The following is a 16524-nucleotide window of genomic DNA, read 5'->3' as shown; positions in this document are numbered from 1 at the left end:
TTTCTCTAACAGCTGCTCTTGACTTTGACACACACTGACACTGTGATACACACACATAACACACAGAGCAGTGGTTAGACAAAGCAAAAAAGAAAAAGAGAGAGAGAGTGAAGGAAGAAAAAGAAAGAAAGAGAAAAGGAAGGAAAGAGAGGGAAAGAGAAGTAGATGAAAACTGATCCACTTTGAATCATTTATAGCCATGAATGGTCATTAATAGAAATTACTTTCTGGCTCAACCGATTCCCTTAAATATCACACAGATACCTACCAAATGATCTGAGACAGGGGAAGGAAAATAGGCAGCAACGTCTGGTATATTTATGTATGTGCTTTTGTTTCTGTATGCAAAGAATATAGGAAAATCCATTGAGGCATGGCACCCATGCTTCTTGGGTGTAAGTATTCATTTTGATAGAATTGCTCTTAGGATCTTTTTATGTACTGAAATAAATGTTTCAAAACTCAGATATGTTAGATTAGAACAGATATCTTAAAACTCAGTCAACCACAAGTTCTAATAGAAATAATATTGATCAAGAACTATAGATTACATCAAAGCTATTTAATGGGTAGGAAAAATAGTGTTTCTGTACATTAATTCACCTCTCAGACTATCTGCTGCAACTGCAGTAAAAATACTAAAGATATGATTCCCAGTTATTGCAATTAACCTTAGCATGATGCTATTGCTTGCTTGTGTGTCCTTTTTTTCTTTCTTAAAGGAAGTCTGATACTCAGTAAGTGCACAACAGCAGAAACAATATCTCAGGTGAAAAAAAAAAAACAAAACCAAACCAATTTTTCTCCATTTTAATGTAAAGACATAGAATGTAAATGTTCCATACTCTGGGGGAAGCGAGGCGGATTGTCGTTTACGTCAGTCAGTGTGATGTTCACGGTGGTGGTTCCTGATAATCCGCCCATCTGGCCGCCCATGTCCTTAGCCTGGATGACCACTTGGTATTGCTCCCTGTTTTCACGGTCCATGTTTAGCAAAGCAGTTTTAATAATGCCTGAAAACATGAAAATTAAAGAGTGGGGAATTCACAAGTAAGGTACTGACTTTGATGGAAATTCTTATTAAAAATAACCCCACAGCCTAAAGAACAAAACAATCGCTGTGCAATAAGTAAACTTTGCCCAATACAAATATTTACTGTTATGAGATGGCACATTAAATTACAAACTTGTCATATCATATCTCAGGCTGCTGCCTATGTGACAGACACAGTATTAGTGGCATCCCCAGAAAGATGTTCTTTCTACCTATTTGTGAGCAGTGGTATTTTACATAACTATTTACCCCCTTGCAGTTCCATGCTAAAATCTCTCACTGAACTGGAAAAAGGGTCTTTGTTCATTATAATGTGCTCCATCTTTTCTCTCTTGTTCTGTCAATATTTTTATTTTGACAGACATGGTTAAAAAAAACCAAACAGTTAACTTCAGCGAGACATCATTAAAGAGGCAGTACAACAACATTAAATGGGAGAAGAGAAATTAATTAAGAAAATTATGAGCATCCAAGCATGCCCAAGTATATATATTTCTATTTATACATTGATTTAAATGATTTTGCCAGTCACTTCCTTCTTCAAAGGCACAAATATCAGTTATGAGGCCAACTCCTATTGAAATTCAATCATTCAGATTTACCCTGAAGTAAAATGTTTGCATTCTCACTGGGTCTTTTAAGGCTAAGAACTGACTCCTTTGTAGGCAAAAGGGGTGAAATTCAAGTACTGAAATCCATGCCAAAATTCACAGCAGCTTCGACAGACACTTATTTCAGTCTAGGAGTTTTGCAATTGATTTCCATGGCAGGAAGATCAAACCTGTGGTTTACCTTGCTTCCCCTCTGTGCCCCACACAACCCTCTTGCTAAAAGATTATTACTGGTGAACTCCCAGCTACATTATCCTTATTATAACTCTAGATAGAAGAGCACATAGTGTACTGTCCAAGTCAGAATGAGTGCATCAGTGCAAAAATCCTTGCTTGTATTATCTAATACCTTATGCTTGAAGGGAAGCTCCCTTTGATCTTGGCTCTCACTTTTCAGAATTAAGTACATTTTTTCACCTCAGGTTCTTCTTTGAGACATCTAATCTCTCCTTCCTTTCCCCTGCCTGAGTTTCTAAGATTTATTTAAGAAACAATGCTAAAACCTGACTAATTGTCTGGGATAATCCATTCCTTCCTGTAAGGATGCTGAGGAGAACCGGTTTCTCTGGTTTCCAGCAACCTATCACAGTGAATGTTCCTATTTAAGGAGTTTCTTGAGATCCTTTGTTTCTTGTTGGAGAATTTTGTTATAGATCTTGGGAAAAGACTATCTATGTAGTCAGATAGTCAATGATACAGCAGATTCAGTCAGCCAGAGTTCTATGTTTTATATGCACAGGTTCCAAGGCTGTCTGTTACTCAGACCATAAAAAATTCCAGTCACTGTATATAATTTAAATGCCTTCCAAAAACAGAACTCAGAAGTTTGGGATTCTATTTGTGATCTTCTAGTGTAGCGCAACAGCCAATTTTACCTCTTCTATCATTATTCTTAATTAAGATTTCTTTCATAAAATTAGCATTAAAGTGATATGTTGCAGATGTACAGAAATTATAATTACTTTAAACAAGTTTTGAAGAAGCAGAAGGAGGAAAAAACCCCTACCCGAACAAACCCTCAGTCTTAATTTAGCCGTTATGAAGATCTATGAGGATTAAGCACTTTTTTTCCACACCCACCTGTTTCTCATTTTCATCTAAAAGCCAACCTATTTGGTTTAATTTAAGCATCCACAGCAGTCTCTGTACCCACTGCTTGTTAAAAATGATTGAAAACTGGTTCACATCCAGTATTAATTGTATTTATTAGACTTCGCTGGTAAGATTAAAATAATGTAGGTGTCATGTTTACAGATGTATTGCCCTATTAAGTTTGTCAGATTTTGCACTGAAGAAGATGTAATCTCTTTGAAGTTTTTGTCTAATATGTCCTAGCTTGGCTTAGCATGTCATTTTGAATTACAGACATTGTCATAGAATGACAGATAAGGTCCCCTGACCTGTCTCAGATTCGACAGAGAAATATGGTTGTCCCTGGAGAATACTGTAGACAACTTTAGCACTGTTCCCATATGTAGGATCATCGGCATCAGTTGCGGTGACTTGCACAACAAAGGTACCTGCAATGATAAATTAAAGAAAATAAAAATCCACAGGTTTTTTTTATGGCCAAGACAGTTTACGATGTAGAAAAAGCATAGTTTATGTTCAGGTCAAACTTGTGGGAAGAAGTTAGAGATATTCTTATTTTGTAGAAGTTTCTCTGTTCATAAAGGACATACATAGATACAAAACCAAAATAATAGTTGGGTTATTCTCAGTTCATTAAAATACACAGTTACTGATTGGATATGTAGAACCTTCATCATATTTCTTATGAAGAGACCAGAAGCGCACCCTTCTGCAGATATTGAAGGCATTCAGAGTTTGAATCTAGGTCAAGAATATACTTTTGCAAATTTACTCATGCTTGTAAGGTGTTTGACATAGGATTGTAAATGTGTTTTTTTCATGTGTCTTCTAGAGAAAGAAATGGTGTTGAATCATAGGCAAAGTGTTAACAAACATAAAAAATTAGCTTACGTTTCGGCATTTAAAACAGATTTGTGAATAAAGTATTCACTTCACATATTAAAATGTGAATATTAGGTTCTCTCTTCACCAGATGAGGTTTCATCCATGTGAGAAGTCCCATGAATGAGAGGAGAGAGTATGCCCCAAAGTCTTTATTTTCATATTGCTTGAGCTTTATTTTAATCTCATTCTTGATTATGATTAATTAATGTTCCTCTCCCTGGATACTATTTCGGATTAGAAGTGTGCTTCTTGCAGTTCAACCATACATCGCTCTCTGACAAAGAAATCCAAATGACCTCCGTAAGAATCAGAGACAAAGAATCAAAACCTGTCAACTTCTCTGGAAAAGATCCAATCTTAAAATCATATTTCAAGCAAGTTATTTTATTCTCTTTTATTGATTGATTCTTACAGCTTGATACATTTTAAATCAATAGAAAGATTTCAATGGACTTCAGTAGACTTAGGAGCTCTTTTCTTTTGCATGAAAAGAGCAACAAAGGTCATAGGAAGTTAATGGCATATCTCAGAATCAGTGATGAGTTGACTCGGGTTACAGTTTTCGCTCCTAAAGTGTGTATAACCACTTCTGCACCTGCCCTTTTCCATTTTTTTTAACCTTCCTGAACTAAAGAAGTGTTGCTGAACAGATCTAGGGGTGGTATGGACATGCTTAGGTGACCGTGGATTACCATATTATTATACTGCTACTAAATCATGTTAACAAAGCGTATTAAACTCTTTACGAGTGTCACGTAACACAGCTTAGCTCAGCTCACTTTCACTGTGAACTAAAATAGATTGTATTCACTTGCATTTTTTGTGGTACAACAGAGGGAGTGGGTTTCACTCAGCTGGCACCTCTGATTCCAGCAGACTGTTGTCACTATCTTCCTAGAGTTAGACTGTGGGGTTTTTTAAATGGCTGAGGTGCTTTTACTCCAGACTCAACCAGCGGATGCCTGTTTTCAGTGCCTGTAAACTTTGGGCCCTTCATTAGCTCCACAGAAAGACCCCAGACCAGACACTGAAATCAATTATAGTTAGCACCTACCAACATCTGACATTTCGGGAATGCTGGCATTGTAAACGTCCTTTGTAAACATTGGCTCGTTGTCATTGATATCATGGATCTTAATGATGAACTCAGATTCTGGTTCCACTGGTCTTCCAGTCCTTCTGTTTATAGCCTGGGCACGGAGTATGTATACAGGCTTTTCTTCTCTGTCTAGTCTCTTTGTGGCCTGGATGTCACCAGTGTTTTCATTGATAATGAAGAGGTCTCCTGCTCCATCTCCAGAAAGGATGTACTTAAGTGATCCATCTCCTTTATCCTGGTCTGAATGAAGCTGGTGGTGAAATGGGAATAAAAGAAAGAAAGGAAAATAAATAATTGGGACACAATTCTAGATACTTTAACTGACACCTTGATACATGCTTTACTATTATTAATACCCAGCCAAAAGGCTGTACACTGCTTTTGGGAAATGAGATGCTACCACAGTAGAAGCAGTGAATTGATCGAGTTGTGTCTTGATGTCGGAATTGAAATGGTCTGCAGTATTATAAGAAATTGCCTGAAGGAAATCATGAACGGAAGCTGCAGATCACTTTCCCAAGCTAAGCATACATCAGTCAGGTCTAAAGGCTAGTGGCTTGGGTGGAATCCTAGGAATATGTAGGACAGTGAGATCCTACAGTGGAAAAACATTGGATTTGGGAACTGCAGTAAGCAAAGAATTAAAAAGTGGCCAGGCCAGCCACTTAAGTTTATATTCTGGGGTGCTCTGCGCTTAGGCCCCACGGACATTATGTAATATACCACACAGTGCACAACATGATGACATACTAAATACATACGTGAATAGCAGATAAATACATGCATTCACAGATGTGGTAAACTAAGAGCAGAATCAGGCAGGCATACTAGACTGTTAGAGCACTGGCAGTGAAGAGATCGGCTGCCTTATCCAAAGGGACCCGGACAAAGCTGAAACATGGTGGGGGCAGGGGAAATAAGAGAATGATGGTAATTAGCATACAAAGCATGAGCTGCCCAAAACATCACCTTTTTTTTTTCCCAGGAGATTTCCACATCTTTTGAAAAGCTGCTTAGCACACACGCAAGGTATGACCGATTAAATCATACTCTCATGGCTGTTCCTTTGATAAAGGCTTATTTATCCCCCTGGCCTTAAAATCAAAGCTAATCAACTACAATTTGTTTTGTTGTTACATTAGAGAAAATAGAAAATAAAAAAATGAAACATTAAAATTATTTCTAAAGTCAGGGCATAGGTGGTGAAATTCATGGGGAAAAAAAAAAATCTATTAGGTAGCAGATTCCTGGAAATTGTTGATTTCATAGGAAAGACTTGTTTAGGAGTCAGGAGTGCTGGACTTTCTCAACCAGTTCTTTGCTTCTCTTTTCCTGCATACAAGTTAGAAAAAAACCACCTAGTTGACTATGTGGCAAAGTACTTAGCATTGTTGGATAACATGCTTTGTAGAAAAGAAAGATTTCTGGGTTGAAAGAACATAGAAAGTCTTCACATAGACTTTACCAATGCCTGGCTATGCCCCTACCATGCTGGAAGGGCAGCCTCCAGCATGACCATATGGTCAATGTTTTAGGCTTCCTCTAGCTTTCTGCCCAGATCAGTGCTGTGCTGGCAGCCTACTGACTATCCACTTGGTGGCACAATGCTCCACAGCTTGCGCTTATGCCTATGGTCCCTACAGAAAACACGTTCCATGCACTAAGTCTGCCTTTAAGGGCAAAACTCTTTGTCACCACACATACAAAAAGTGTCCAATAACAAAATATCAGAACTGTAGCACAGTTAATCGTTAGCAGACATGCTGAGGCACTCTTCTTAAGTTTCTCCTTCAGGGAGAAAATGGGCATTCCATGTAATTTTGCGCAGAGCCGTTCCTCTTGGTAATAGGAGTAGTCTCCTGGTTTCAGCTGGGATAGAGTTAATTGTCTTCCTAGTAGCTGGTACAGAGCTATGTTTTTGAGTTAGGTATGAGAAGAATGTTGATAACACTGATGTTTTCAGTTGTTGCTAAGTAATATTTAGTCTAAAGTCAAGGATTTTTCAGCTTCTCATGCCCAGCCAGCAAGAAGGTTGGAGGGGCGCAAGAAGTTGGGAGGGGACACAGCCAGGACAGCTGACCCAAACTGGCCAACGGGGTATTCCAGACCATGTGACATCACATCTAGTATAGGAACTGGGGGGAGTGGGGGTGAAGGGATCACTGCTCAGGGACTAACTGGGCATCGATTGGCGGGTGGTGAGCAATTGCATTGTGCATCACTCGAATATTCCAGTCCATTTATTACTACTGTTGTCATTGTATTAGTGTTATCATTATCATTACTAGTTTCTTCTTTTCTGTTCTATTAAACCATTCTTATCTCAACCCATGAGTTTTACTTCTTTTCCCGATTTTCTGCCCCATCCCACTGGGTGGGGGGAAGTGAGTGAGCGGCTGTGTGGTGCTTAGTTGCTGGCTGGGGTTAAACCACGACAAGTACCAATCAATAGCTTGTATGCAACATTTTTCATAAACAGATTTCAAAACCCTTCACAAAAGCAGTCAATACCATTTGCTCTGTTTTCTGGAAAACAAAGCATAGAATCTTGAAGTTTCTCAGAAGGCTAGTCTTGGAAGCTGGAATAGAGTTTAGGTCTCCCAAGTCCCATTCGGTTGGCCAATACACTCAGCCATAGGGCCTGGAGGAATTATATGGTTTACTAGATATAACCTCAGCCTCTGATGAATATCTGTTAGACCTGCTTGTTAAGAAGTCAGACTAGAAGTCTACTGCGGAAAGTAATTTCAATAGGACATTGGAGTGTAATTTTCCTCAAAGGCAACCTGAAACAGGAAAGGCATGGAAAGAATTTTGTCTTGAAAATTGTGTATTTTTTATGATTGTTTCACATCAAAAATTCAACTTTGTTTGCCTTAAAAGTCTCTTTAACTTTGTCTGTATCATATTGGGACAAAAACAGCCCTCAGTAACAGACCATCATTAATTCATAAGAATCATGGAATAGTGCTGTTGTGAGACTTATTACAGGCTGAAATCCCAAACTCATTTTTATCATCATTTTAATTAAAACTAGTTTCAATGAACAAGGTAGCAAAAAAGGTCAAGCTAGAAAAGGTGTTGGAACCACTGGGAATTGTCTGCCATAATATTCTTTTCCAGACCACCTAAAGAGCTAAAAATGGAAACTTGTGTCATTTTTCCAAGCCCATAGTTTATGAAATTTCCACTCCTCCTCCACAGTTAACCCACCTATGTAAGATCGACTGCGACTTTGGATATCAAGACAAAGTATACCTCAGTGTAATGACTCATCAATATTGAGAATGAGGTGATCATCAAAAGATCAATCTCTAGCCCTTCAGCAAAAGCACTAACTTTTGAAAATAAATGTTCCCTAGGCCTATACCACAACCCCAGCATCAACTGCTTAATAGCTGGGCCAAAATAGTTTGGATTTTGTTCCCTTCTTTTCAGAAAACCGTTTTGGTTTTATATATTAGATAAAACAAGCAGATCTCCAGAAAAGTTTCTCATAGATGATAAATTTGTAACATTCACTTGTGAGGAAAACATCTGAAAAAAATGATTTATTATTTTAGATTACTTTATCTGTCCTTGACCGTTTGCTTGGTAGAAAAGTTTTATCCAAGCAAAGGCAATCATCTGTTTTATTTTTTCTTAAGTGTCAGTTTATCTTGAAAGCAATATTTTGCCTGTGTGACCTATATGAAGAGGGAAATTGCTACCGTAACCAAGTTAAAAAAAATAAATTGGGAATAAAATTAAAGGAGAAATAAATGTGCAAGTTGAGGCTAAAAAGAAGGGCCTGGAGGTGAGATGCACTTAAAAATACAGTTGATAGTTTTGTATATAAAACTTAACACCATTGTTAAGTTATGAGGATGAAATGAGTAGTAATAACAACACCTCTCTTTCCTTTTAAGTTGAAGTTATTTTTCACTACCCAGACACCTCATTGCAAAGGAAGTTTGCTGTGATGAGATACGCCTATAAATTATACTGCAGATGCTTTTAGCAGGACTGATCCTAGCCAATAAAAGATATTATAGCTTCACTCTGCTAACCTGTGTTGCAAGAGTGTCCATTATCCTCTGCATAAAGTCGGTCATGGGACAGATAAATGGACCATGGCAGATAGTCATGGGATAGAATAAAATGTCTTGGGACATAGTGCTCATGTCAGCTGGGCTGTATCATATTACCATTCCTCAATACAAAGTTAATTCAGCCACAGGTTTTTAGGGCTCCACTTAAAGGTAGATTTTTTTATTTCCTTAGAAACTCAGTGTTACTCAAAGGCATTCCCTTCAATTGGTGACTGAACTGAGCCATACCTCAAAGGTAAGCAAAATTGTGAAGAAGTAAGTCTATGCAATAAAAAGTAAATGCATCAGCAATTGCACTGTATTAATATTATAGTAAATTGATTCATTCAGAATCTAATCTGGACACTTTTGTGAAATCGTCCATCAATCACTGGCTAAGGCTGAGGATGAAAGACAAATTAAACATTTTACTATGCCCTAGGCATACTTTTACTCATTTTACTTTAATACCACTGTTAAGTGAACCATCTGGTTCGCTTTTAATGACCTACAGTCAGATAAAAACTGTCCAGCCGTTCTTTCTTCCCTGTGCCCCCCCGCCCCAAATGTCCTGGCCCAAAAGATTCAAATACGGTGTCCTGAAAACAGGGAAGGCTTCAGGCCTCCAGGAAAAGGAGTTTAAAGTGCATACAGGACTGCAGCATTAGCTGCCTGTATTTGACATTCTGCTTGTTGTCACATACACAATTACTTTAAAAGGAGAGGGGTTTTTTTCAAAGTAGCTACAATCTGGAGTAATCTCCTTCTCTGCAGCGCTTCTGGCAGAGCTCTCTGAAAGCACCAAGGGTGGTGGCAATCGGGTGTCTTCAGCACGACGAAAAGGAAAGGGCAAGTGAAAGCTGTGCTCAAAGTATCTGCACCGTGAGCCTTTTTTTTTTTCTTTCTTCCCCCGAGTGAATGTATTTACAGCATTTTTCTTCATCTCCAATAGACAGTATTGCTTCACTTTAAAGCAACACTCCAGGAAAATTTACCAGGGTTTTAAAAATTGAGTTGGACCCATGCTACACAAACAGGAATTACTTCAGCTATGTATGTGGGAAGAATTTAAGGGCATGTTTCATGCGCTTTTGCAACAAGGCTATAAACTGAAACGGCATGAAAACAGCAGATCCAATTTGCATTAAGTTGTACAATTCATTATTGCCCATCTCTGGTATTATAAATTCATGAGCTATACTCCAAAATGTCGGCAGCGCTTACAAAAGAAGCAGCGTTAGTGTGTTTGGAAGAGGTGAGGGATGGCGGCTCCCCCGGTGGGTCATGGCGGGGCCTGGCAGCCAGGACCCGTCCCACCGCCCCAGCCGGGAGCAGGGCAGCCGGGGGGGCACCGGGGCAGCCCCAGCCCCCGGCATCGGGCACAACCCTGGGGAGGCGAACAGGCCGAGGCCGGGCCAGGACATGGTCCCATGGGTGGGCCTGGCTTGGCAGGGCCCATGGCCCGGCAGGACAGGGCTGTGGGGAGCCGGAGAGCGGCCCTGCTGTGGTGTCGCTGGGGCCGACGGCCTTGGGGGCTGCCGTGGGGGCCTGGGCCTGGGTGGGGGGGGTGGGCCTGGGCCTGGGCCTGGGCAGGGACAGTCAGGGCTGGCGGGGCCTCAGGGCCCTTTTCTAACCATGCTAAATTAAATTTGATATGAAACTGTATGAAACAGCAGGACCAAGACTGTATAATGAAAGTGAGATCCCATATATTTTAATAGGTTAAGGCTAAGCGCTAACTTTTTTTTGTGTTTGAATGGAATACATTAGAGAGAAGCAGCTTTCTAGCACGCATATTTGTAACAAGGTTGTACTGAAAATGTACTTTTATAGCTGTGGTAATTAAAGTCCAAAAAATTGAAATTGCAGGCTCTGAATATTCTCCAGAATGAAATAACATCCCTCCTCTACCTCACTCTATAACACTGATTTAAACAATGTAGTTAGTCTCATTTATGAAGTGGCTTTAGGTTATGCAAGACGGCTGTAAACTGCAGTTAGCTCCCACTAATGTCATATTGCTGGTTATGATACCTGGCAATTCAGTGGGTGAGATGGTTTTCCATCCACCCTGCAGACCAAGTTCTGTTTCCTGTTGTGAATATAACACCCTACTTGCTGAATTTCAGAGTCATTACTGAACCTCTGCAAAGATCAAAGTCAATAGACCTTGGGATGTACACACTGAACCATCAACCTACGATTATCCAGAAATAAGCTGCCTGTTGTGTCCTATTATTTGTTTGTATTTATAAGAGAAACTTGCTATTCTGGGGTTGCTGTGGTCACATTATTGTCTCCTAACACAATAATGAAATAGAGACCAATTATTAAAATAGTAAGTAGGCAGTTGGTAGGTAGCTAATAAAGAGAATTATGGGTGTGCTCTTGGCAGTATTCATAGCACATGATTTTGCTCCAAATTGAATAGATCCAAACAGCAGAGCCCTGTCTAGTCATTAACAAACTCAACCACATGTATTGCTTGAGGTTACACAGTGCAATGCTACAGCATTCAGAAAAACTAAAGCACTTAAAATGAAACTGCTAATACTATAATATTGCACACAGTTTCTATTTCAGAATAATAACAACTTGCACTCTTCTGTTTCTCTTCTGGTGCTCTGTATCCCTATAGCATCAACAGTTAATATCCTAATCAGCACCATTAATATCATCAAATAATCACTGCCAAAGTTTTTGCTCCACTTGGTGCCTCCGTGTTAAAAGGAAAATGGCATTGGTTTTGCACATTAGGCAACAAGTGTTTACGTATATTTTGCAGAAGTTTAAGTATAGACTTCTTCCTAATGCACAAAAAACACCCCCCAAACACTATATATGTGTTCCATATACTTACATATACACACACTATATCATGTATCATCAGGACAAATGCCTACACAAATCATTTATTTCAAGCCATAAAAGTTCCTTTCTTCTAGAAAGATATTCCACAAGATCCACAGCAAGATCCAGCATCACCAGAAATGACAGATTTCCTATGGACGTGTGTGCCATGTTCTTATGGCCTCAATTATGCTAAGGTCTGGTTCCTTTCATGGTCCACATAACCTCTCTATCTGACTCACCCTAAGGCAAAGCATCCTGCTCTCCCTCATATCACTTAGTCCACTGCATGGTATTTTATACTTCCTGCTGCAGCCCGTGTCCTCAAAGCCTCTTGACTGCAAAATGCTGCTACTTCTTGTGTTCCCTAAATAGTGGCCGGAGAAGAGACAGCAAGGGCTGTAGTTGGTGGTGGCTTATATGTGTGTTCATGGAACAGCTAACTGACCAAACAGCCAAGGCACGATGTAGGTTTATTTGCCTTAAGCAACTACTGTTCTTCCAAACCGTATATGAAATTAATGGTTTTGGCACCTTTATTCTTCTATAAAATTTAATTGAAAGCAGTTAATTGATTTAAAAATTATTTAGAGGTGGCCAATGGAGAGAGAGAGAGAGGCTAGAGTGCTGAAGTTAGTTATATGCTCAGGCCAGATATCTGGAAGGTTATGTCAAGACTTAGTTTACACTTAGGGACCACTCTTTCAAAAATGTAGCTTAAATTTCTGTTAAAAATGGGAGGATAAATGTTAAAAAAGAAGTTGGAAGACAATGGGAGAAAGATGCTACAGTGCTTCCAACTTTTCTTGGTGTTTAGAAAACTAGAAGAGGTGATTTCTTTCCATTCTTATATAAAGTATTTTGAAGATCATATGAAGATTTATACTCTACATCCTCAAAAGAGCTGGACAGCCAGAGTTTGAAGTAAGATTCAAGCACTGTCATTTTCAAAGAAGATAAAACAACAAAAAATATTTGACAAAATTAAAAAAGAAATGCAAACAGACCCAGCCTTACCAGATCACAGCACCACGATTCCAGATGTACAGCTGTCAGAAAGAGCACTTGACACAGGGGCTGTTAGACTGCTACAACAGGCACTTTTTGCATCTCATCACTAACCCAAGATCAGCTGTCCTAAGCAATCAGCAGTCTTCATTGTTTGTCACTTTCTTGAACTTACAGATGTCACAGTTTACAGAATACTTAAATTAGTTAACTATAGAAAGTGACAAGTTTACTATAGTAAGTATAGTTACTATACTATAGTTAATACAGTAAACCTGAATATGGCTCAGTGTGACTGATTCCTGAGTGTTTCAGTTTTTTAATGCAGTTTTAATTTGCTTGCTTCCCGCTATGCCTAGTGAAGAAAAAAGCACAACAGGTACACAGTTCCTATTTGAAGAAATCACTGCTCTGGTGATTAGAAAGAGTCTTGTTTTCCAGATTAGATGTGCATTTCTTGTGCCAACATTGTTTTTCTGTTTTAAGAACCTCTTCCCACATAGATACATTCTTCCTCATCCAACATTTATACATAATAATCCCATATGCTCTCATTATTTTTCTTTGCTAGGCTACCAGTCTATATACAGTCCTTGCTTGCAAAATAGGCACTTCTGAGTCCTCAGTTGGAATCCTGTTTACAACCCCAGTCTCTCGTTTTCAGGTCAAGTGGATTCCAAAAAGAGCCAGTGAAGAACAGGCCAGATATGAAGGGATGATGATACTAGTAATTTTTCTGTAATTGCTGCATTTCAGCTGGCCTGCCTTCTGTATGAATAGACCCAGGTCTTTGAACAATAATGTTGATATTTTCCTTTCTATTAGAAATGGTACAAACATTTGCCATTTTCATTGTCATATCAAATATCAAACTACCTTTTTCCTATCATCCCATGACTAAAACACTCAAATTTTTTGTCCTTCTCTTGCTGTTTCTAATGTATGACCATTCATTATGCGTTGGATTTTTTTTTTAATAACTCCTATTTCAAGAACATTGCATTTTTATCCTGTTTCCATTCCTTCCATTTTGAAGAGCATACATTTCTTCCTGTGTGATGTTCTGGTCAGCAATAAAGGTTAAGATTTACTACTGAAATCTAGCATGCAAACATTAAATCTGTAGTAAATTAATGAAATAGACCACTGAAGGTTACTGAGGTTATATGAGATTTCTGCATTTTGGGGTGTTGGTCTCTTTGGAGCTGTTGGAAAATATGCTGTGTCCTATTTGCATTGTGCTTATTTTTCTGGGTTTTGTTTATAAGAGGTTGTATAGCAGAACCTGAAATTCTTTAAACCACGGCTCATTCAGCTGTGGCATCCCATTAATACAATAATACATAACAGACTATATTTTTATATAAAGTTCATAACGACAAGCTACTTTTTTTAAGGAAACCTTATCAGCATCAGCCCTGATTGCATGGAATCAGGTATGCTAGAAGAAAAACTCAGTAAAAAAAAAAAAAATAAAATTGTAAATGATACAGGGATCCAATACTTGGACTATTAAAATGCAAATGAAATGTTTTATTAAGGTAACCACCTCAGAGTATACCAGGGAAAGGGTAAAACAATAATGCCCCCTAAGGGTCTCCTTTAGCCTAAGTACTGCTTCTTAGCTCTAACTCTGAGGTTTTTACCAAAAAAATTCCATGAGATTAAAAAAAAAAGAAAAAAAAGCTAAAATTTCACCCACTGCAAATGGGGAAAAAAGCTAGATGTCAGATAGAAGTGTTCAGTAACAGCAGTATCTTCTACAAAAAAAGATTGTCCTGATATCAAGAACTATAGGAGGAATAAAAAAACACCTAGAAAAAAACCCACCAGGGTGATGCTATCTTTCTGTTTCTTGAGAGCATCAAAATGTTAGTGATCTTTCTCATTCACTCTCAAAAGTAGGAGTGCCAATCTATTCCCTGTAAATGAATGACACTAAGAGAAGCTACAAAACAGCTTTGTGCTGCTGAACAACTTCAGGAAATGAATGGACCAAAAAGGACTAAGAACATTTCAAGATTCAGAAGCAACCAGGTACTCAAAAGGCAAACTGAGAATAAAAGATGGTGGCATCTGCTTTCAAAACAAACAAACAAAACACAGAAAAGGCACTATAATAAAAGTAAAGGGTGCTGGAGTGAAAAAAAAAAAAAAGAGTAAGAAATAGAGTATAAAGAGCCCTGGAATACAAATTTGTTGTTTGACCAGGGACAAGAGGCAAAGCACTCTCACTTTGGACCCTCCAGGCAGGCTGGAAGGCTCCTTTCATTCTCTTTTTGTGAGGGCTATATGTGAGGCTGCGTGGCCTGAGATAGACAGGGACAACAGTTTGTCTGATGTTGTGATCCTTGGTTTATGGAACAGGCTGCCCAAACAGTAGTCAGGAACCTATTGTTCTATTTTAAACTTACGAAGCTAAGAATAAACATCCATACTCTGGTGACTCACACCTTTATTACACATCCTTCAAAATCACAAACAGGTTTTCTAACGTGAAGTGCAAACATGCAACCACAGCTAATCAGCTTTGCAAAAAATCAATTGGAAAATGTCAATCCTTTCAACATTGCCTAGGGCCTATCTACTCTTCTCCCTCTTGGGTTCCCCAATTGCTGCTGCTGCTCTTCACTGTGATTAAACAGGGACAACGGCACAAGAGCTTTTGTCCTGCACTGCAGTACCTCAAACTAGAAAGGTCCCTTATTCTGTTGTCCCTTCTCTCTAGGGACAACTTGTTATCAGATCTTAATGAATATTTAAGCTACAAACTAGATATAGGTGTCTCCATGTTCTCCCAAGCTGAGTGCTGCTCAGCTCTTCTGTGGTAATGCAGTTTTATTTGTTCCTCTTCCTAATATCTCTAAGCATAATTATGGCAGGAATTTACAAATTTTGCCTTTACAAAGACAAACAGGTCTTTAATTTATAAGGCACAAGAGACTGTGGTGTCTAGTCTGATCTCTATATGTATGGGCCCTTGAATTTCATGTTCTTTTATCAAGCTTCTTGCTTTTCTTTGAACTACTGTATAATGGTAAGAAAGATAGCCAATCTTCTGTTTAGACTCTAAGGCACTCAAAACAATTCTGCCTCTGAATAATAACTCACCTCTCACTTAAAAAAAACCAAAAACCCTTGGTTGTAAACTAAATTTTTCCCAGTTTTACTTACAGCAGGTGGGTTTCATTATGCCTTTGTCTGAAAGATTAGAGAGACCCTCTCCAGCTAAACGGTAGTGATGTTAAAAGAGCATTGTACAGACTTCTGCAATTACCCTCACAAAAGCATGGAGCTCTGGTTGTTCTCTTAAGGAAGGCCAAGGCAGTTTAAAAAATACCTGTATTGTCTCTGTCACAGTCTTCCTGTCTCATCTTAGACAGATCAGTACTTGATGCTTCCACGTTCTCCCTGCAGTAAAATGTGAGTTGTTAACAACGTCCAGTTCTGTATGTAATGATTATAACATGATTTGAGAGCCTTGGGTGTAATTTGTTCTGCGTTAGTTTGCGGAAAGACTGAGGATTATTTAACTGGAGTCAAGGCTAGCAATACCGTGGCTTTGCCACAGCCTGCTGCATTTAGAGGGTGGGGGGATGGCCTATTTCTAATCTAGCTGCAATGCTGGAAAATCTAATTGCTCTCAGGTGTTTGTTATTATCCACCAACTGAAGGTTACTGTCACCACAAGTTAGCTAAGGGATGGGATAGATAGGGGAGTTTCTGCACTCCAGGGCTGGCTATATTAGCTCAAATAACATTTCAAGGTACCTTAAGACTTTGTGGTAAAGTGAAATGGAATATATGTGCTTTCATTTCTATTAGGTAGCTGTGGGGTTAAGGAAAATTAAGTGC

General features: G+C 38.8%; 1 protein-coding gene across 1 annotated transcript in view; it reads right to left on the bottom strand.

The window, feature by feature from the left end:
- Positions 1-16524, bottom strand: part of CDH6 (cadherin 6) — a 107589-nt gene that overhangs the window by 24859 nt on the left and 66206 nt on the right. Inside the window, exons 4-6 of the mRNA XM_069808921.1 lie at positions 4697-4991; positions 3066-3185; positions 846-1013 (exon numbers count right to left, since the gene is read on the bottom strand). Coding sequence (XP_069665022.1) covers positions 846-1013; positions 3066-3185; positions 4697-4991 — 583 coding nt within the window. The remainder of the gene's footprint in view (positions 1-845; positions 1014-3065; positions 3186-4696; positions 4992-16524) is intronic.

Source organism: Haliaeetus albicilla, chromosome 21 (genome assembly GCF_947461875.1).
Source record: "Haliaeetus albicilla chromosome 21, bHalAlb1.1, whole genome shotgun sequence".
Lineage (NCBI taxonomy): Eukaryota > Metazoa > Chordata > Aves > Accipitriformes > Accipitridae > Haliaeetus > Haliaeetus albicilla.
Note: the sequence above shows the minus strand (reverse complement) of the source record. Positions and strands in the feature narration are given on the sequence as shown.